Source organism: Polypterus senegalus, chromosome 7 (genome assembly GCF_016835505.1).
Source record: "Polypterus senegalus isolate Bchr_013 chromosome 7, ASM1683550v1, whole genome shotgun sequence".
NCBI classification, from domain to species: Eukaryota; Metazoa; Chordata; class Cladistia; order Polypteriformes; family Polypteridae; genus Polypterus; species Polypterus senegalus.
Genome location: NC_053160.1, coordinates 123,380,901 through 123,402,720, shown reverse-complemented (window position 1 = coordinate 123,402,720; position 21,820 = coordinate 123,380,901). Strand labels below are relative to the sequence as shown.

The 21,820-nt window shown below is 35.4% G+C and overlaps 1 protein-coding gene across 3 annotated transcripts in view; it reads right to left on the bottom strand.

The window, feature by feature from the left end:
- The window catches only part of LOC120532828 (centromere-associated protein E-like), a 110,011-nt gene that overhangs the window by 3,876 nt on the left and 84,315 nt on the right, over window positions 1-21,820 (bottom strand). For all 3 annotated transcript variants that reach the window (XM_039759232.1, XM_039759234.1, XM_039759233.1), the window contains exons 41-56: window positions 21,591-21,782; window positions 20,603-20,896; window positions 15,419-15,535; window positions 15,072-15,278; window positions 14,004-14,297; window positions 13,648-13,764; window positions 13,326-13,532; window positions 11,828-11,947; window positions 11,170-11,382; window positions 10,855-11,055; window positions 10,419-10,619; window positions 8,189-8,407; window positions 7,184-7,360; window positions 6,180-6,292; window positions 5,813-5,910; window positions 5,288-5,441 (exon numbers count right to left, since the gene is read on the bottom strand). In XM_039759232.1, coding sequence (XP_039615166.1) covers window positions 5,288-5,441; window positions 5,813-5,910; window positions 6,180-6,292; window positions 7,184-7,360; window positions 8,189-8,407; window positions 10,419-10,619; window positions 10,855-11,055; window positions 11,170-11,382; window positions 11,828-11,947; window positions 13,326-13,532; window positions 13,648-13,764; window positions 14,004-14,297; window positions 15,072-15,278; window positions 15,419-15,535; window positions 20,603-20,896; window positions 21,591-21,782 — 2,924 coding nt within the window. The remainder of the gene's footprint in view (window positions 1-5,287; window positions 5,442-5,812; window positions 5,911-6,179; window positions 6,293-7,183; window positions 7,361-8,188; window positions 8,408-10,418; window positions 10,620-10,854; window positions 11,056-11,169; window positions 11,383-11,827; window positions 11,948-13,325; window positions 13,533-13,647; window positions 13,765-14,003; window positions 14,298-15,071; window positions 15,279-15,418; window positions 15,536-20,602; window positions 20,897-21,590; window positions 21,783-21,820) is intronic.

Sequence of the window (21,820 nt, the reverse complement as noted above, 5' to 3'; positions counted from 1 at the left end):
AACAAAAAACACACTAATTTATATACCTAACGTTGCACTATACCCTGGTTAAAGTGCATAAAGTTAAATGTTTGGCATTTTGGATGTTCTACATCTTAGTTAATCTATCATAAAAGATTTGAGCGTAAGAATTTTTTTGTTCATATACACCTATAGTACACTCATACGAAAATGTTTAGGGAACCCCTCTTAATTCTTTGGATTTTTGTTTATCATTGGCCGAGTTTTCAAAGTAGCAACTTCCTTTTAATATATGACATGTAGAGAAACCAGAAACGGCCAAGCTCACATATAGCGTGTAAAAGAGTAAAAATTGATCAAGAAATAACAAAGTTATAGTTGAAAATTAAGTGGCATGGCTTTTTTGGCCCATGGTGTAGTGTGTTGCTCATTAATTCAGTCAACAACAGACCAGAAGTAGTCAGTCTCCTGGCTCAGTGGACTGGAAGGAGTCCGCACCCTGCAACCTATTAATGCCGGGACGGGGAAGACTTCTTTGACGTGTGTCAGACAACAGCTTTAAACAGCAACATGAAATTGCAATGCGTCAGTCTGTTGCATCTGCATTATCTGTGCCAAGAAACTTATCACAGAATGATGACAAGAAACTGGATGCATCAGTAAAAGCTGAAATGGCTGTATTTCAGAGCAACGGCAAGCCTGGGTGTTGTTTAAAACAAGTGTATCAGTACCTGATGACTGTGCTGCCTACTTCAGTGGAGGCAGAGTGTGGTTTCTCAGCGGCTGGCTTACTCTGCACGAATGTACACTCTCACCTAGACGACCGCACGCTGGACACGTTGTGCTTTCTACGCTCTTATTACAGCTACTAACTAGATACATGTACTTGTATGACAGCATGAACTGGTTGTAGATAAGGTTAGTCTTTTATTGATGTCAACATAATGCAGTAGTTTTATTAAAAAATAAATGTCGGTCGTTCTCAAACCGTTCACATGCGAGATACCCATGCACTGTGTCATCTCCGGGCGCCCAGGATTCCCGAATTCTCAGGAATGGATTCCCTAATGAAATGCCTTATTGAAACAGTAGTATTTCAGCAGTGACATTAAGTTTATTGGATTAACAGAAAATATGCAATATGCATCATAACAAAATTAGACAGGTGCATAAAGGTGGGCACCCCAACAGAGATATTACATCAATACTTAGTTGAGCCACCTTTTGCAAATATAACAGCCTCTAGACGCCTCCCATAGTGTATACGAGTATCTGGATTCTGGATGGAGATATTTTTGACCATTCTTCCATACAAAATCTCTCCAGTTCAGTTAAATTCGATGGCTGTTGAACATGGACAGCCTGCTTCAAATTACCCCATAGATTTTCGATGATATTCAAGTCAGGGGACTGTGACGGCCATTCCAGAACACCGTACTTCTCCCTCAGCATGAATGCCTTTGTAGATTTCAAACTGTGTTTTGGGTCATTGTCTTGTTGGAATATCCAGTTCCTGCGTAATTTCAACTTTGTGACTGATGCTTGAACATTATTCTGAAGAATTTGTTGATATTGGGATGAATTCATCTGACCCTCGACTTTAACAAGGGCCCCAGTCCCTGAACAAGCCACACAGCGCCACAGCATGATGGAACCTCCACCAAATTTTACAGTAGGTAGTAGGTGTTTTTCTTGGAATACAGTGTTCTCCTTCCACCATGCAAAGCGCTTTTTGTTATGACCAAATAACTCAATATTTGTCCCATCAGTCCAAAGCACTTTGTTCCAAAATGAATCTGGTTTGTCTAAATGAGCAATTGCATATAACAAACGACTCAGTTTGTGGAGTAAGTGCAGAAAGGGCTTCGTTTACCCTGCCATTCAGATGTTATTTGTGCAAGTTGTGCTGAACTGTAGAAAGATGTACAGATACACCATCTGCAGCAAGATGTTCTTGCAGGTCTTTGAACGTGCTCTGTGGGTTGTCTGTAACCATTCTCACAATACTGCGCATATGCCGCTCCTGTATTTTTCTTGGCCTGCCAGACCAGGGTTTAACAGCAACTGTGCCTGTGGCCTTCCATTTCCTGATTACACTCCTTACAGTTTAAACCTCTGAGACAGCTGTTTGTAGACTTCCCCTAAACCACGAGACTGAACTTTCTTTGTTTTCAGATCTTTTGAGAGTTGCTTTGAGGATCCCATGCTGTCACTCTTTAGAGGAGATCAAAAGGAAGTACAACTTGAAATTGACCTCCTTAAATACCTTTTCTCATGATTGGACAGAGAGAGGTTCCCAAACTTCTTCATATGACTGTATATACACGCACACATTTTTTTATATAAAAAAAAAATATATATATATATATATATATATATATATATATATATATATATATATATATATATATATATAAATATATATATACACACAAAAAAATGATATTATATATACACATATACACATCGGAACCTCGGTTCAAGAACGTCTTGGTACACGTACAACTCAGTTTACGACCAAAAAGTTTGCCAAACTTTTGCCTCAGTTCACGACCACACACTCTGTGTACAAACAAGCCATTTTCCCTTTCGGTTTGTACATGTTCAGCCTCTCCCTGTGCATTTCCTGTGCAGTGAGCAAGAAAGAGAGAGCGCGACACACACACACACAGGCAGCGCGAGAGAAACGTGCACACACACAGGCAGTGCAAGAGAGAGCGCGACACACACACAGACAGCGCAAGAGAGAGCACGACACACGGACCGGTAGCACGAGAGAGAGCGCAACACACACATACACAAAGGCAGCGAGAGAGAGAGAGCGAGACAGAGACACACACACACACACACACAAAGGCAGCGTGAGAGAGACGCAGACACACAGGCAGCGCAAGACAGAAAGCCTGACGCATTAACATTAGAATTACCAGAGCCTATGAAAAATTTGTACATCCGTCCTACCTTAAATCGCTTCTTAAAACCGTTCTCACCTCTCCGCCAGCCTCCTTTGTCCTGTAAATGTGCCGATAAAAACAAACTGCAAGCAGCCAGCTATTCCATCCCCCCCACCGACTTAGAATGTGCACGAATTTCTCCCAAGCTCATGCCTCGATTATCTGGGAGTGAAGTGGAGTTTTAGAGTGGAAATAATAGATTGTTATTTGGAACACATGCATTTCATGTGTGTTCCGTTTCTACAGTAATCTGTGTAAACACAATGTTAAAACAGAAACTTTTTCATATTTTACTAATAAATGTTAAAAAATGTAGACATAAACTATAAAATGTGTTAAGCCTGACAGCCAAAGAGAAAATAAATAGAGAAATAAGATTTCGTCACTTAGAGCGCAGCAGACTTGCTGTACTTCAAGAGATCAGAGTTTGATTCCCCGCCGGAGAGAAAATTTATTTATTTTTAACCTTCGCCGTTCTGCCTGCCTGAACTCTGGCTCTGATGCTGTTCTTTTTCAAATAATATTGCAGGTACTGAACTATTTTAGAATAAAAACATACATTTGATTTCAGTCAGTCTGTAAGAGCCAGTGTAAATGCATGATAATTGTAAAGGTTAGCTTTTTTTTTTAATTCAGTTCCATTCTCTCAGTCGCGTTCACGATAACCCCCCAATCTGATACTGCTGTTTTCACATAAAGACGCGCTATAACTCAAATGTGATGATTTTATATAGCACGGATCAGAAATCAGCAGTTCTTAGCATTGCACCACACAAGCTGTCGTATCAACCGCCTACTGTAACTTGCTTTATTTTTTCTTCACTTATAGTCTAGAATTAAAGTGCACTTGTTTTGTTATACTTGTACACCAACATATGTTCCTGTGTTTGAGCGACACGGGTATGCTCAAAAAACAGACGTGTAATGCCACGAAAAGTGCACGCAGGCACTTCAGTTCGCAAGCATTGGTACGAGAATGCAGTCACAAGTACGCTGCAGAGCAATAGCGCATCTTTATGTGAAAACAGCATTCTCAGATGGGGGGGGGAGGAAATGGAGGGGGGGTAGGGAAGGATCCTGAACACGACTGAGAGAATGAAAATTAATAAAAAAAAAACACTAACCTTTACAAGTATCATAAATTACACCAGCTGTTACACACTGAAATCAAATGTATATTTTTATTCTAAAATAGTAAGAAGAGCAGTTTACTTCTCAAAACTGAATCGTACGGGATCTTTGAATACTAGTCAGCGGCTGATACCATTACGCTATTGTGGCAGCTGTAGTATGTATGTGTCAATGTGGCAAGCTAAGGCGGCTTTTTTCTGCAGTTATATTTTTGAATAAAAGCATACTTGTTCTGTTATATTTGTACCTTTTGTGAAAGTGTTTGATATTTGGACTTCAGGCTTCATACATTATATAGTTTATGCTTACATTTTGTCATTTACTACTACAATATGAAAAACGTTTCTGTTTTAAAAATGTGTTTACACGCATTACTGTAGAAACGGAACACACGTGCAATGCGTGTATTCCAAATAATGATCTATTATTTCCACTCTAAAACTCCACTTCACTCCCAGATAATCAATCAAAGCATGAGCTGGGAGAAGTTTGTGCACGTTCTAAGTCGGTGGGGGGATGGAATAGCCGGCTACTTGCAGATTTTCTTTTATCAGCACATTTAGATTAACAAAAGACGCTGGCGGAGAGGTGAGAAAGGTTTTAAGAAGCGATTTAAGGTGGGACGGACCTACAAGTTTTTTCTTAGGCTCTGGTAATTCTAGTGTTAAGGTAGGAAGGCAGTTAAAGAATGTACTGGGCTTGATTTTGTTTTCACTTCTGTTTCCAGCGATTGGTTCATAGCGTGCTTTGTTGCAATGTTATTTTTCTTGTTGGTTTATTAAATTACGGATTTTTTTCAAATGTTCATTTTTTCCCTGTGCTTAAAAAAAGTGCCAGCGGTTGGTAGTGCTATAGCGCAAACTATTGCTGTGTTAGTTCTCTGTTGTTCAAGGTTTTCTCAGTGTTATTCAATGTTTTTACATTTAGTTTACTATTATGCTGTGCATTCTATGGTATAATTAACTATATTTTCGCTTAAAATCTAAAAAAAAAAAAAATTATATATTTACATACAGTTCGTATGGTCTGGAACAGATTAATTGTTTTTACATACAATCCTATGGGGGAAATGGCTTCGGTTCACGACCAGAGTTTTGGAACGAATTATGGTCGTGAACCGAGGTGTGTATATGTATACACATATATATATATATACACACACACACGTATGTATTGAAGAGACAGATGTAAAGAGAGATAAGATAAAGATGCATATTTGAGGGAATCTTTAGGATAAATACCTTTCAAGGTGTTTATTTTTCTTATTGAGCTTCAGCACTTCATTCTCAAGTTTAGCTTTTTCTGACTTAAGAATCAGGACTAAGGTGCTCTGCACAATTCCACTGCCACCCCCACTGGCAAAAGGTCTTGAAATTGTGTTGGGTTCTTCAGTGACTGAGAAATGAAAAACATGAATTTTAACAGAAATGCCATGACCTTATTGTAAAACACACACACCTTAGCTTCATATAATATACAGTATAATGAGCTACTGTATACATAATGCTTCATATAATGACAGAAATAATTCTAGTTTCAGTACTGAACATGGGGATGCAAAATGCAAACACCTACTCAGAGACGATTCAGACTTGCTAATTAATAAAGCAGTAAATCTAGGATGAAATCAAAGCTTGTCACTGTAAATTAGGTAAATACACAGAAAAATGTATAAACTCCAGAAACAAAAGGAACAATAAATGAGAATTAAACTAGGGATGTTTACTGTAGTTTTTCATGTTCACAAAAATAGCCCTCATACTAACATGACTCTTCTTGTTGCTGCTGACATCTACGCAGGTTTTCCTTGAGATCTCTTAATGCATTTTCCTTCTGTTGCAACGCTGCTTTGAAACAATCAATTCTGCATTGATAGTAAGAAAACACATTGTACATAAGATAATTATGAACAAAACAAGAAGTGTTAAAACTTGTTCAACATTAAAAATTTTGATTCAACTTTTCAACTTTTGATTCAAACAAATTAACCAGTACCTCTTCATTTAAGAATTTTAATAACATTGCTGAAAAAAATACAAAACAAAGCAATAAACAGATTAGACTAATTAAAGCACTCAAAACACACAACATAATATTCCTTTCCATAATGTATATAAAAAGAGCTTAACGTACTGCTGTTCATGGGTTCTAGCTATCCCTGTTCGCTCAAGCTCCATTCGTACAAGCTGGGTCTTTAGAGTTTCAACTTCTTCCATTAAAGGACCTGCACCTTCCTTAAATTTAAGCTGTGGTGGGGGAAAAAAATTACATATATTACACACACACACACACACACACGCACACGCGAGAACAATATGTACATAATGTCTGAAAAGTGGTACTTAGCTTGATCTAAACATTAAGTATAACATTAGCAGTGAATTAAATAGAGCAGTGAACCTTCAATTACAAGGTAAATGGGTCAAAGTTTCTTAACCTGTTAAAAATCACTTAAAAATGTAAGCTACTATAACATATCCTCATGTGGAAAGTCACCTTTGGTAATCCATGAGCATGGGAAAGGCAGTATATAAATAAAATGTATTATTATATATGCGTGACTTTTGTAAATATTTTATGTTACAACAAGTGAAAATATTAGAAATGCCTCTTAAGTGATGAAAATAGTGTCAATCCCAATATTTAACCCAACCTAAATGAAAGACTTCTTTATTTTTAAAATTTAATTTGTTTTGAATTCAAATTATGCAGTTCACTACACATTTTCAATTGTATACTGTAGATATGCAGGAAACAAGGTGGCAAAATGAAAAAATGGAGAAAATACAAAGTGTTACACCAAATAGTTTTTAAATAAGAGCTTCTCTTTTCTGGTTTATGTTTCAATTTACAGGCTGGAAAAGAATAAAGGATAATTATTATCACAAGCAGAAAATATGGTGAAATTCCTATTTGTAAGTTCCCATTAACTTGCAACATGTCTTAAAAGAGGTAAATCCACCTAAGTGTTTCTCTGTTTGACTGGTCAGAATTAATCCTATATGCATACAAGTATAGAGAAGAAAACACAGGAAAAACATAAAACAAATTAAGGATTTCTGCTTTCACATTAGAACTTTCAGTTGCAACACAATTCCAAACTTTTATAGTACTGTATATATGCTAAAACTGCACACCTGTAGCTTGCGAAGTTCATCCTCATGATCTTTTGTGGCCATTTCTTTTTTGTTCAGTTGGGCTTGTAGCTCTGTTATTTTACTTAGTAATTTTTTATGCTCTTTCTCCTGGGCAGCAACATTTTCTTCAGCTTTTACACGGGCTCTTTGAAGGTCTTTTACTGTTAATGTCAATTGCTGGCAGTAAAAGCAAATTGGAAACATTCTCAAATTTGTACATGTAACATTCTCAAATTTGCTAACACAAAGACATTTTCACCATAACCAAACACGACAGTGACTCTGGTGCAAAGGAATTTCTTGCAACAATGTCAGATATATACATAATTATAACACTTGTTATGAAAAACAACCCACCTCAAGCATTGTTTACAAACAAAAAAAATGACTTTAGTATAAAGATTTGTTTGCAAAGTTTTAAATATACTTTCTAATTATCAAGTGGTTATAGGAGCACACATTTAAGACTGAATACCCTTTCTAAGAAGCACCTTCTTTTAGTTGGATTCTAATACACCCAAGAGGGACAGTGTCCTGAGTCTAACACTAACCTGGGTAAACTCAGAAAACCAGTGACGTTATTCTGAATTGCCTTTCTTGTTGGCACTACATAGAAACGCTGACCCATTGCATTTTATTTGGCATTAAACTGAGTATAGAACATAATAGTGCCTTACAAATTGTGAAGTATAGTCTAAGTGCAGTTCAGAACGTCCGGAGGGATGAGAGGTAAAAAAACACAGAAAAGTAGTCATTTCCATGATGTTTGTTATAACAAAACAAGGAAGATAATGCCAAACATTGAAAAGGATAACATACGTCCAAAAATTGTGTTAACTTATTGCAATGTAAATGATCAGCATGATCGTTTTAGACAACTAAATGCATTAATGGCTCTATTCTAAACTTAGTTTTCCAGGATGTTTATTTTTTAGGCTGCTTGTCAGTTTATCATCATTGACATTTCATCTTTACATTTATTTTAATTAAAAAATATCTAAGTACCTCTAGTTCAACTTCCTTTTGAACAATCTTATTCAGCAGTTTCTCATTTTCTTGCGTCAACACTGTTGTGTTACTATCAGGAGATTCACTTTTGTAGGAACTAGCCAATTGCCAAATAAGAGAAGAAGTCTTCTTTTTCTCTTCCTCCAAGCTTTTTTCTGAAGAACGTTGGAAGATTTGCCTTTTTTTCTTAAATGCTGAGTTTAGTTCTCGGAGGACCTTTTAAGAAAAACAGGATTATTAAATGACATTTATAATAAAGGTATTCATAAAACTTATTTCAATATACAATACAATGTGGGGGCCTTCAGTACAACATGAGGTTAAATCATGTCACATACATTTGACAATTTTTGCCATTTTCTCATATACATGTGTATACATACACATACAAAATGTGAGATTCTCACATTAAGATGAAGTCCAGTTGTGCTCTTCATCTTATTACCCATCTTCTACCACAGCAACCTTTGACCCCATATATGCTTTGTTTACTGTGGATTGTTTTGGGAAGGCTACAGTTGCCATTGTTATTTTTAAAAATGATTCATATGCTTAAACGGCAAGATACTGTAGTTGTAAGGATTTAACAAAGAAGCTGTCGTTTAATGCGCACTTCCAGTCATTTGGAAATACCTGTTTACCTAACCTGCATTTCTTTGGAGAGGTAGTAGAAAACCCAACACTAACTTAAGTAAATGTTCACACTCAACACAGGAAATGACTAGACACAGGATTCATACTCAGGAAGCTAGATCCATGAAGTAGCCACCCTACATAAGAACTACTTATCTATAGGGTATTCATTTTGCTAGTGAACATCATTTACATTACTAACCTTCTGATTTTCAGGCTGTTTCACCTTCAGCTGCAACACAATGACTTGCCTGGAAAACACTTGGAACTGTAGTAGGCTCCAGACATTTTGATCAGGAATACTTTTTCTTTTGCTTTTAGGCTGCAAGCTGTCACCCGTGGAAAGTCATTCTTTAAACTTTATGCCTTCTTTAATTTTTTAAATTTTGTTTTATGTTCTTTTGCTGCTCGGAATGGTATACATTTAGTACACCATTCAGTGCTGTATGTAGCGTGTGTGCCCCTGTGTGCAACAGATGCAGTGTTAAGTATGTTTGACTAATGCAGTCTCTCCTTGGTTTTGGTTTTGTTGAGCAATAATGCAAACCTGAGACACGGTACTGTGTGGAATTAAGGACTGTTTGCTATAGTCTGTTTCATATGCACTCTCAGACCTATGTCTTGTTAATTGAAATTGTAGATTTTATTTGCATTGATCACACACAGTGCCCCAACCCTAATCAAATACACCCAAATCACTGAAAAACACTGTAAGGCATGAAGATTACCACAAATGGATGAATGGAAACTGTAAATACTAGATTTTTCTCATTTTACTTTCAAATCCCGGATTAACACTTTTCCAAAGTACTTTAAGAAAAAGTCAATAAGGTAGTAAAGAGTTTGACACGTGCATGGTTTTGTGCTTTTACTTCCTTATTTACAGTACATGAAAACTCCACTGCAAACAAACATGGGAGCAGCAAAGTATCCTTACCTCAAAGGAAAAAATGTATAACTTATTTCCTTTTGCTGTCCAACATTCTCAGAAATAGAAGCCATATTTTCTGAAATCTTTGCCATTTCAGTGTGGATATATTTGGTAAGTTTTAAGTCTGCTGTTCTCACAACTGTTCCAAAGCCATGCAGATGTAACACAACAGGCACAGCATTTTCTAAAATTTGTGCAAAATGCTTCACTTTTGATTACAATTTCCTATGAATTTTTTGACAATCATGGTAGAAATTAACTCCAACAAGAAAAATGTTATACGTATCCTTTAAACCATTTCCAATTAGTTTGAAGTTATAAATGTTGGAATTATGAACAATTAGTTAAAGTCAAGGATGCATATGAGAGGAATATTTTCCTCACTGTCATGTTAATACAGGCTACTCTAGGTATAAGATCCTCAGATACAGAATATGATTTACTAAAAATGCAAAATAAAAGTAGGAAGAACTGGTAGGAACAAATTTAATACATAAATAGTACATTGACAGAAAAAACAAAATCCCCTAAAGAACATTATTTCTTGAAAAATATTTCCTAATGTTACCTAAGAAAAATAATTCTTTGTACTAGCAAACTGTTTAAATTGAGATGATTTAGATGGAGTTAAGGTGAATAATAAGTAAAATAAGTGCTATTTACCCCAATTGTTTGTACTCCTTTTTCCATTTGCTGCCATATCTTACTACTTTGTTCTTTAAAGAAGTCTTTTATTGTTAAACTGTTGGATTCAGACGGATTAAAATGAGAAAGATAAGCTTCCAGTTCCTGTGGACCATGCATTACTTCCAAGTCTACTTTAGCAAATAATGAGTCCAGTTCTCCTAAAACCTGTTTAATTTCCTAAAAAATATAAATAAAAAATGGTTACTGTCTTTTACAAAACAAAGTTCAAATTAAATAAAATGGAGGCAGAAAATATAACCACCATACAGAAGAGACACAAAATGACTTGCTTGGTTTTCTGCTAGTCTAGATTTAGAACATAAACAGAACATGTAAAATTCTCTTTCTAAAACAGCAACTTCTAAATACATACACATATATACACACACGCACATAAATCCATACATCCTACCTTAAAGTGCATTTGTTGCTTTTCAAGTAGTTCAGGCAAGAGTGTTCTTTCAAAGATTTCAGTTGTACTGCTATAATTGTTGAGCAGCATGATTTGTGAAAGGAAATACTGTTTCTTGATCTCTTCAAAGTATTTTTTTTCAAAGTGTAATGCCTCTGTATAATGATCAACTATTTTTACAGAATAAACTTCAAATCCCTCCTAAAATGATTGAAAGGCATTGCAATTAGATTCACAAGAAATATAGACTTAAAAAGAAAAAAAGTAAATATCTCTCAAATAAATGGGGAAAAAAAAAATTCAACCCAAACTTACCATTACTTTTCGAATAAGCAATTTGAATTGATGATGTCTTTTTTTAATGTCTGTTGTAACATCATCAAATGTTTTTTGTGAAGCAGGGACGGATGAAAGCCAATGATCCAGAACCTCATTTTGTGATTTTATGCCCTCAAGTTTAATTGATTCTTTACTGGTTGCCTTATTTTGAAATTCTTTTACCACCTTTTTAACATGATCCAATATGTGCTAAAAACAAAAGAGGAAATTCAAATCAGGAGGAAATCTATACAAACACAAGTCTCCACAACATTAAGATTTTCTACCACAAAATCCACAGTGTATGCTTAACTCAAAGAAAAAAAATGTCATTTTGCTATTCATTTTAGTAGTTTGATTCTCAGACATGCATGAAAGGATTAAAAAAAAATAGAAAAATAAAAGCTAATTGGTTGATGTCACCCAGTTTAAAAGAATCAAACAGCCATTAAAAAGTCAAAGCATAAATCAAATCCTCATTCAGCTGCACAAGAATTTTTAATTTTTAAGATTTCATATAATCCAATTTTATTAATATGATAAACACTTGATGAAAACTTTATATATTCACACAATACCAAATGAGACACAAAGTAGCAGCTGAAAAAGCTTGGTTTTCAAGTAATATTCAATTTCAAGTACAACTTAAAACTACCTTTGACTGTTCCTCAGCTCTATGAAGATGATTAATAACTGAGCCATCAAGTGTATCTGTTTTCTCACAAGAAATGTCCAGTGACATTTTTTTCACCAGTTGGTTGTTCATTGGCAGAGTCTGCAATGAATACATTTATCAATAAGGAATGAGCAAAAAGTTGATATGAACTGCGCAAATAGACAAATTTTGTAAACAAAATTACCAGTGAACTATAATAAAATACAATACCAATTAAAAATTCTGATGATTAAATGTATTTTCAAATGACATAAGCTGGTGGAAAGAATCCTAAAAATACCTAACATGCTTAAAATTGTATTTACCAAGAGATTACTTTTCTTAGCAAATTCAGGGGCAATTTTATATAAAAAAAAAATATATAGTTAACCTGGGAATGATCGTATTTTGTGAGTAAAACAGAAATGTCACCAAAATGGCTTTAGACTTACTTGTTCCCCAATAAATTAGACTGGACTGCCAATACTGATGTTTTTGTGCAAGAGTGGACAGAGCCGACTATACTTCCTTAGAAGGCTGGCGTCCTTGAACATCTGCAATAAGATGCTGCAGATGTTCTATCAGATGGTTGTGGCGCCCTCTTCTACGCAGTGGTGTACTGGGGAGGCAGCATAAAGAAGAGGGACGCCTCACGCCTAGACAAACTGGCGAGGAAGGCAGGCTCTGATGTAGGCACGGAGCTGGACATTTTGACATCTGTGGCACAGCAACAGGCGCTGAGCAGGAAAGAATGCAATGGAGAATCCACTGCATCTACTGAACAGTATCTCCAGACAGAGGAGCAACTTCAGCGACAGACTGCTCCACTGAGAGACTGAGGAGATCGTTCCTCCCCACACTATGGAATTCTTCAATTCCACCGGGGGGTTTAAACATCAACATTATACAATGGTATTGACTGTTATACCTGCCTTGCACTCTCCACCTTGCAATTTTTTTTTTATTATTATTTTTTTTTTTTTAAACTTGCACTGCATTTTTATCACTCTTTAATATTGTTTTTATCAGTATGCTGCTGCTGGAGTATGTGAATTTACTCTTGGGGATTAATAAAGTATCTATCTTCCTAGAAACATTTTTCTTGGATACAGCACTTTCCAGTGTTTTCTCGAGTTCGTCTCTTGCAGCTACCATATTTGCATATTCTTCTTTGAACTGCACCAGAATCGATTTCTGATCCTGAAATGCAACTTTTAAGGTCTCCAGCTGGTTAGTTGTAACAAAGTACTCTGTTTTGATGTGCTCCAGCTCTGCATCCAATTCAGATTTACTCCTCCAAATGTCACCTCTTTCAGTACATAGTTGGTCCCATTCAGCAGCATAATGCAACGCCTAACATGCCCAGTATCAAAGTAACATAATGACTGGAATTTATTAAAGTGGAAATTTTAAATATTGAAAAATAGTTTTCGTTTACTGTAATGTGTTAAAAAAAAAAAAAAGAGATAAAAAGCAATACACTTCAAACACAATTCACCTCAGTGCTTTTCCGCAGTTCAGTTACTTCATTCTGCATATCAGCCAGTCTCCTTAGCACTTCATCTCGCTCACTGGTAAGTGAAGTAATCTGTTTTAGCAGCTGATCAATTCTGAATTCAAATTCCTTTGAGGACTTATTTTGCTTTATGCAAAGCTGGTCTTTTTCAGCAAGCACTGATTCTAGCTTATCAGCTGCCAGGTTGATCTAAATACAAATTAATGCGTTAACAAAAAACATGCATTTACAGAATAGACATTTTATGTTAGTTGGATTTTGCCAGAAACAATGATAAACAACAGAACAGACAATTATACATTACCTTTTCATTCAATTCTGCCTCCTTCTCTGCAAATTGTCTTTTTAAATTTTCTTGTGCTTGCTCATTCATCCTAAGCTCATCTTTTGCATTCCTCAGATCATCCTGAACATGTAAATACTATAAATGTTCAAAAATAAGAATGACACTTAAAACTGATCAAGACAACATTTCCTGTTTAAATACTAAGCAAGACAACATTTCCTGTTTAAATACAGTAAGACAACATTTCCTGTTTAAATACAGTAATTGTTTCATTAAAATACATAAACTGAAAACTATTTCAGTTTTCAAGAATGAACTGCCAAATACCCACTCTAAGAAAAAATACAACTAAATGGAGTAACTTAATTACTGACCTTCTGAATATAGTCCTCAATTTCTTTTTTTAGCAAATCTCTCTCATCAACCACACCATTTTTTATCTTCTGAAGTCTATCAAGTGCAGCTTTAATGTTGGTATAGTCATCTTTGAGCTGCTGTAGTGTCAACACCTGATCTTCAAATGTTACTCTGAATGTCTCCAGCTCCTTGGATGTAAGGACACCTTCCTCCTTGATGCTCTGCAATTCTACTTCAAGAATATCTTTGCTCTTTAAAAGTTCATCTCTCTCGGAACACAATCTTTCCCAGTCTGCAGCATCATGTAAACCCTGGAAAACGAAAGACTATTTAACAGAAAACACACTACCTCTATATATTACAATGGACAGAGAATCACCAGTACAGTAAAAGTGTCATCTGTGAAACTTGTCTATTTATAATATGGATCTTTAGCTACATACAAGCATAGGATTCCATTTGTGTCCATTAGAAATCAATCTCCATCTTAATTAATTGGCATTCTGACTTAATCAGGGGAGGGTAGTCAAAAGCGTTACAAAGTTCAAAAATAAGGGCTTGCTAGGGTGTTTAAAGGCGCCACGTATCTGCTATACTGTCTGGGTCACATGCCATAGACTGACTAGCTACATTTTAAATGCTTTTCATATCAGCAATTCATCAAGGCTGGGTCCTCAAGTTATGACATACATATACACAAACCCACCCACATATTATATAAACAAAAACAAAGGCTAATCAGAAATAGGGAAAAATATAGATGTCATTGCCTATTTTTTTTCTAATGACGGCATGCAAAAATTGGAAAACCACATATCTGGGGGGAAAAAAACAGCCTTCAACAGTTTTACACTGAGCTGGTGGCGTTTTGTGTCCAGCAGATTATAAATCATGAATCTGAAGGGAAGATGTCTTGATTCAAAGCCATTGAAATTTTACTGCTCTTAATGGAAAGTCACAAGACTTGAATTAGATCATTAATGTTAAAGAAATTAAACAGGTTATATAAATTAAAAAGAGTGTTATTAAGAGCTGTCATTTTATACTAGCTAAAGCTGATAAAGTATTTCCTAGAAAATTGTTACCTCAGTCTTCTTCCTCAAGTCACTTAGACTCTCTTGGACATCATTTAATTGAGCTTGAATTGTGTTTTTCTCATTAGTGATCAAGGTACATTTCTCCATCAGCTCTCCTAGCTTTTGCTCATATTCTTTAGTGGATTTATCTTGCTTGTTGTATAACTGGTCTCGCTCAGCAAGAGCCAATTCCAGTTTATCATTTATCTGATTTACCTGAAGGAGGGATATATAATAATTAAAAAAATAAAATAAAATAAAATGGTTATTTATTAAAATAAACTTGACAATTGTGTCATGACTTTGATCAATGATGCACCTGAAAACAGTAAACTAGCATATAACTCATTATTTACCTTTTCATTTAGTTGTGACTCTGTTGCTGCTGCTTGTCTTTTAAAACTTTCAAATTCTTCCCCTTGAGTTGTTAGTTTCTCAGTTGTAGATTTCAGATCTTCCTGGATATTAATGCACTGTGTATTGAAAATTAAATAAACAGATTGTCACTTAAAGTTTATATATAATACAAGAAACAAACTCCATTAATAGCTGTTGAAACAATTTACATTATATTTGATGATCATGACAAAAAAAATGAGGTTTGACTTCTTATTTAGAATTGTAACAATGTCCAAACAGTGCTGATCTTGGCAATCTTGAAGTGATTAGAAATACAAGTAGCTCCGCTAAGAAGTCTGTTACTTTACACATTATACCATTTCAGTCACAGCTTCATTTTATACCAAGTTTCTACATGATTCCAATTAGTACTTTAGTTCTGTAAAAGTATGTTCCTGCAAAATTAATGCATTTAATTAATAGAAACAGCTTGCATTTTTGTACTAAATATGGTTTTAAAGGTGAGTTTTTCCTCCTCCATAGTTAATGTGGAAGAAAATGGAATAAGCAGTTTTTATATTATAATGCTGGCAAAAAGAAAGTAAAATGTTACTCCCACTCCTGCAAATTAAAAAAATAACATCAATTTCAGAAATTCTGTCATTATTAGCACTAATTCATAGCACTTTACAATAAAGATGTATAAAAAAGGATAATACAGAAATCTGAACACCATGCCTACATGGACAAATATGAATGATTTCTAAAAGCAAGCAATCTTTAAGTGGAATGTTCTTTAAACAAATCCAGCTTCAAAGATTATTAACAAAAGAACATAAATGGTTATACACAAAAACTAAAATATCATATACAAAGCTGTAAATCACTTTAAGAAAAAAGATAAATTGCCATCCAACAAAAACAACTATAGTGAGTGGGTTATACTTGGGCACTACATCCTTTTTTTTTTCCTGTTTCTGCACAATGGCCAAGCTGAATCCATAATTGTGCTGTTTCACGCAGATGAAGGCTGCTACCTTGGTAAAGCTGAAAGACGACATGTTCTGGTGTGGAGAACCTTATATGCAAACTGTTTACCAAATTTTTATTTGGCTCAAATGAACCATAATGAATTGAATTTACAGGACTTTAATTACAAGCATTGCAAGCATAATTTTTTATTGTACTAGTAATTTATGCATTTGTTCCAGTTAGTTTCTTCTGACCTGGGAACGGAAAATATTACAGTACATTCCACAAAACCTGTTTAATCTATACTAATAAAAGGCAAAGCCCTCACTCACTCACTCACTCACTCACTCACTCACTAATTCTCCAACTTCCCATGTGGGTGGAAGGCTGAAATTTGGCAGGTTCATTCCTTACAGCTTCCTTACAAAAGTTGGGCAGGTTTTATATCGAAATTCTACGCGTAATGGTCATAACTGGAAGCAGTTTTTCTCCATTTACTGTAATGGAGATGAGCTTCAACGCCGTGAGGGCGGAGTTTCATGTGACATCATCACGCCTCCCACGTAATCACGCAGTACATAGAAAACCAGGAAGACCTCAAAAAAGCGCTCAAGAAAACATGCATTATATAATTGAGAAGGCAGCGAAACAATAAGAAGTGAGCGAGTGACATATACAACCATATTCATGAGTTCTGCTACTTCGGAAACAAAGCACGATGTAAACCTACACTTTAAATTAAGTTCATAGACAGGCTGCCGCTGGCGTTTGTAATTTAGTGCCTGCCCATATAAGGCCGTCCGTCAGCGGCAATCCAATAGCAAACTGCCACGGGTAAATATTCACGGGTGAAGGACTGTGTTTATGGAGAGGAAGATGAGATGGTCAGGGTGGTGTTTGACACAAACTCAGCGAAACTGCGAGAGAAAGTTTTAAGTGCCAGGACTAAGGTAACATTAAATAAAGCTATGGACATAGCACGAGATGGCACCAGCACAGCTGGGAACCTTCGATGCAAGTACACCGGCGGCTCCGCGTGAACTGGCGCAGTGCAGAGATAAAAGGGCAACAGTTCCAAAGGGTGCTGAACCAAAACCGAATTACACAATTGAAAAGGCAGCAAAAAATATGAAGCGTCTGATAAGCATATTCATAAATGCAGCTACTGTGGAAACAAAGCACACGGTGGAAAAAGTCAATGCCCGCTAAGGAAGACAGTGTAAAACCCGTGCATGCAGTGTGTCAGGTCTCAGATAAATAAGAAGACAAGCTGTTTATTGATGCAGTAAGAAACGAATCGATGAATGAAACCTGTCATCTTTACAACGATTGACAAACACGGAATGTAACTTGAACACAACACATCCTACAAATACGAACCTGATTGAAAGAAATAATGATAATCAAATCCTTGATGACAGCAACACTCAAAAACACTCACAAAACAAATACTGTATATTGACAGTCATGTTACGTTATTTTTAAAATGTTCCCTTTTCTTTTTCTACCTTTTTTAACACACTACTTCTCGCTGCGATCACGCGGGTATATATATATATGTATATATATATACCGATCTACATACTCGAATAATGGATACTTTATTTGCCATCAATGATTGTTTTGGTAAAGCCATACTCAGTGTATTCATTAGATGAACGGTAAAAAAGTAAGAGCGAGGGAGGATGACTCATTGAGGCATGCAGGCTGTAGTGCGTCAACTCTATCTGAATTGCGTGATCACATTTGAAAAATATATCTTTTCAAGTTCTATTTAGTCCATATGTGTCAAACTCAAGGGCAGGGCCACATCCGCCCGGCGTGTAATTATATCCGGCCTTATATTATTGTTATTAAAGCCCGGGTATATGAAGCGCTGGTAACACAATAAACTACAGATCCCATAATGCAGCGCTTCAGCTGCCTTGCCGAACACTTACCGCTTACTAGAGTTATTGCGCACTGAGTTTGCACGGTGCTTTGGTGACTTTGAAGAACAAAAAAAGTCTGTCTACATGCGGCTCGAACCTTGTGCATGTTTGGTAGCACATATCTGTGTGAGAAGCTCTTCTCAGTGATAAAGACTAACAAAACAGCACACAGGAGTTGCCTCACTGATGAGCACCTGCAATCCATCCTGAGAATCTCCACAACACAGAACCTCACACCAAACAGAAACGAACTTGTGGCCAAAAAGATGCCAGGCGCCCAGCTCTAAAATGACATATGAGCAAAGACAACTGCATGATTTGATTTGTTATTGCACGTAAGAGCGGGAGTCAACCGTTTTAACAAACAGCGTATTGCACTGATACTGAAATAGCTGTGTGTGTATATATGTAGATATGTATGTATATATATATATATATGTTTATATATGTGTGTGTGTAAATATATATATATATATATATGTTTATGTGTGTGTGTGTAAATATATATATATATATATATATATATATGACAACAACACTCATCACTCACAACAGTGACAAAACAATTACATTGACAATCAGGTTACGTTATTTTCAAAATGTTTCCTTTTCTTTTCATTGCTTCTTTAACACACTACTTCTCCGCTGCGAAGCGCGGGTATTTTGCTAGTTCATTTATAACCTGCAAACAGTTGGATGCCATGGGATAAGGATTTACCAAATTAATTAACAGCTTGGGAATGGAAGGAATACAGAGGTACTTTGAAGATCAAACACTTTGATCAAAGTCATTTGTCAAAGGAGCAAGATAACTAATCAAATGTGTGCATTGTCACATGTTCTGAAACCCCACATGTGCACCATACCTTAATTTGGTTTGTAAAATGGACCAAACAAAAGAGAAAAGGAACAAAAACAACACTAGGGCAATGTTAGAGATTAAGACACACAAGATCATCCGACTTGGACGTCACAAAACTATGAATAATGCCGATTGCTAAACCAAAATCTCCCAAGGACATTAACCTCGACACTTCTAATTTTCAGTAAGCTTTTCCAAGACTGTTTATCGTCAGACTTTGCTATTTTCTATTATATTTTTCTTCTAGCTGTTATTGTGTTACATTAATAAATACCACATTGCTTTTATATTCTCTATACTGTCTCTATATGTCTTATCCAGAGTAATGAAATAATAAATGGGTACAAGATGAAAGTCAGATAGCTACCACACTGACAGAATATTATACATAGTTCACCATATTTATTTTAACCTGTTCATTTCTGTATAATGGTTAAAATTGTTCAATTCATTTGGGCCATGTAAAAGTGCAGCCTGTAAACATCAATGCTGAATGTAAGAAGTTAAAAGTAAACCACAGTTCAGTCTTTATTAGTTTTGATCTAAACTCTCCAAAAGTTTGTAATGGTACAGATCAAAATATTATATTCAAATTTGATTTAACCTACCATTTTTATAGGCTGTGCTGATGGGTAAATTTTTTACCTGAAATTCTTTATACTCCTACTAATTACCGGTTTCAATTCAAAAGCATACAGTTTGCTTAAAAATATTGCGTTTTCCAATGACTAATCAAAAAAGCAAAAGTCTGTCAGTAGGAAAGGAATAATCAGTGAACTAATATTTCGCTCCTGGTTAAAATAATATATATTTATCCAGAAAAATCTAATGGACCAAATAAACAGATGTTGAAACTCAATGTTTCAAAAACCATAAGAAATGCTCAAATATGGTAAGGCCAGTAGATCTAATACGACAAATGTGTCAAAATACAACTGTCAAAAAATACCAGAATGCTTCAACCGGAGTTTAAGCTCAGGAAATGTCTCCAATATAGATCAATGACATATAAAAAACCTATGAAAGCAAGCACAAATTTGTAGGGAGGAGCAAGTTTGAAATCAAAGTAGTTTAAAATTACATATTTACAGTACACACCTGAGAAGTCGACATGACTGCTAAAAGCAGTCTTAAATTGGAGATTTAAACAACTTTTGATTCAGTTTTGTTTTTGGGGTTATTCAGAATTAATGAATGTGAAGGGAAAAATGTGCAACAGCCACAAAATAAAAGTGATATACACAAAAAAGTTTTGTTTTTTAGAAAAACAGTCAATGCTTAAAGTTATAGAGAATGTCTATCCAACCCCAGCACATTCTATTAAAATTAAACATTAAATACATTTATCATTAAAACTGAACACAAGCCCACAGAACCACACTGAAAGTAATTATGATGGTATTAAAATTATATTTGGTAAGCTATACGTGACCCACCTCTTGATTAAGATTCTCAGTTTTTATTTTAATCTGATCTCTTTCGGCCAAAACCTCTTCAAGATTATTTCGCAGACGGTCACTTTCATTTGTGACATGTGCATAATCATCTTTGAGTTGTAAAAGAACCAGTTGCTGCTCCTCAAATGTAACTTTTAATGTCTCCACCTCTCTGAGTACACCACAGTTCTCATTTTTGATTTTGTCCAGCTCATTTGTCAATTTGGTTTTATCGAGTAGTAGTCCATCTCGCTCATGACACAATTCCTGCCAGTCAGAAGCATTATGTGACCCCTAAAAATCCAAATTATATTTATCAGCATCATTCACTGCATGAATTTTTAAAAATTCAAACAGCACCACAGAAAGAAAACATAGGTAACATACAATTTACAGAACTTACTAAAGTGGCAGTGAAACAATACAGCATTTCACAGAAATTGCCTACACAATTAGTCAAGGAAAACCATACAATGAAATTAATTAAAAATTAAATATAAATTGAAACTGTAAATATTAAATATGCTGTAGGATAAGAAATTAACTTGCATTAAAAGGTTTAATTGCAAGTTAGTGACCGGAAAATGTAATTTGTTGCATTGCAATGCCTGGCACAGACTTGCTTTGAGATATGCTGTTCACTTCGATATGTGATGTAGTAGTTAAACCATGCATCAGTTCAGTCATAACTGACTTCTGAACTGCACCAACAACGTGCCACTCTACAGATGAAATCAGTGGTACTACAGAGATTTTCCAACAGCAAAAAAACAACTCACATCACTGTAGAGGACATAACTGCTGCTGTATAGACACGGGGACTTGCTAACATAATACCATACACAAAATGTATACAATCAAACATTATACTGTAGATTTTTCAGCTGTATACCTGGCAGCCAAGATGATGTAATTAGAAGAAGAGGTGAATTTTAAACAACGCTCATAAATTGGATAAACAAAAAGGCAAAATAAATATTTTAAATACCTTTGTACTTTTTATCAGCTCGGCAAGTTCAGCTTGCACTTGATCCAAGTTTCTACAGAGATCATTTCTCTCAAATGTCAGCAAGGAAATTTGTTGCTGCATCTTTTCAAAATCTGGCTCCTCAGAAGATTCATTAATCTGACGCAAAAGCTGATCTCTCTCAGTCATAATTAACTGCAATTCATCAGCCACCTGTTTAACATGAACAGCAGCAGACAAACAAATACATG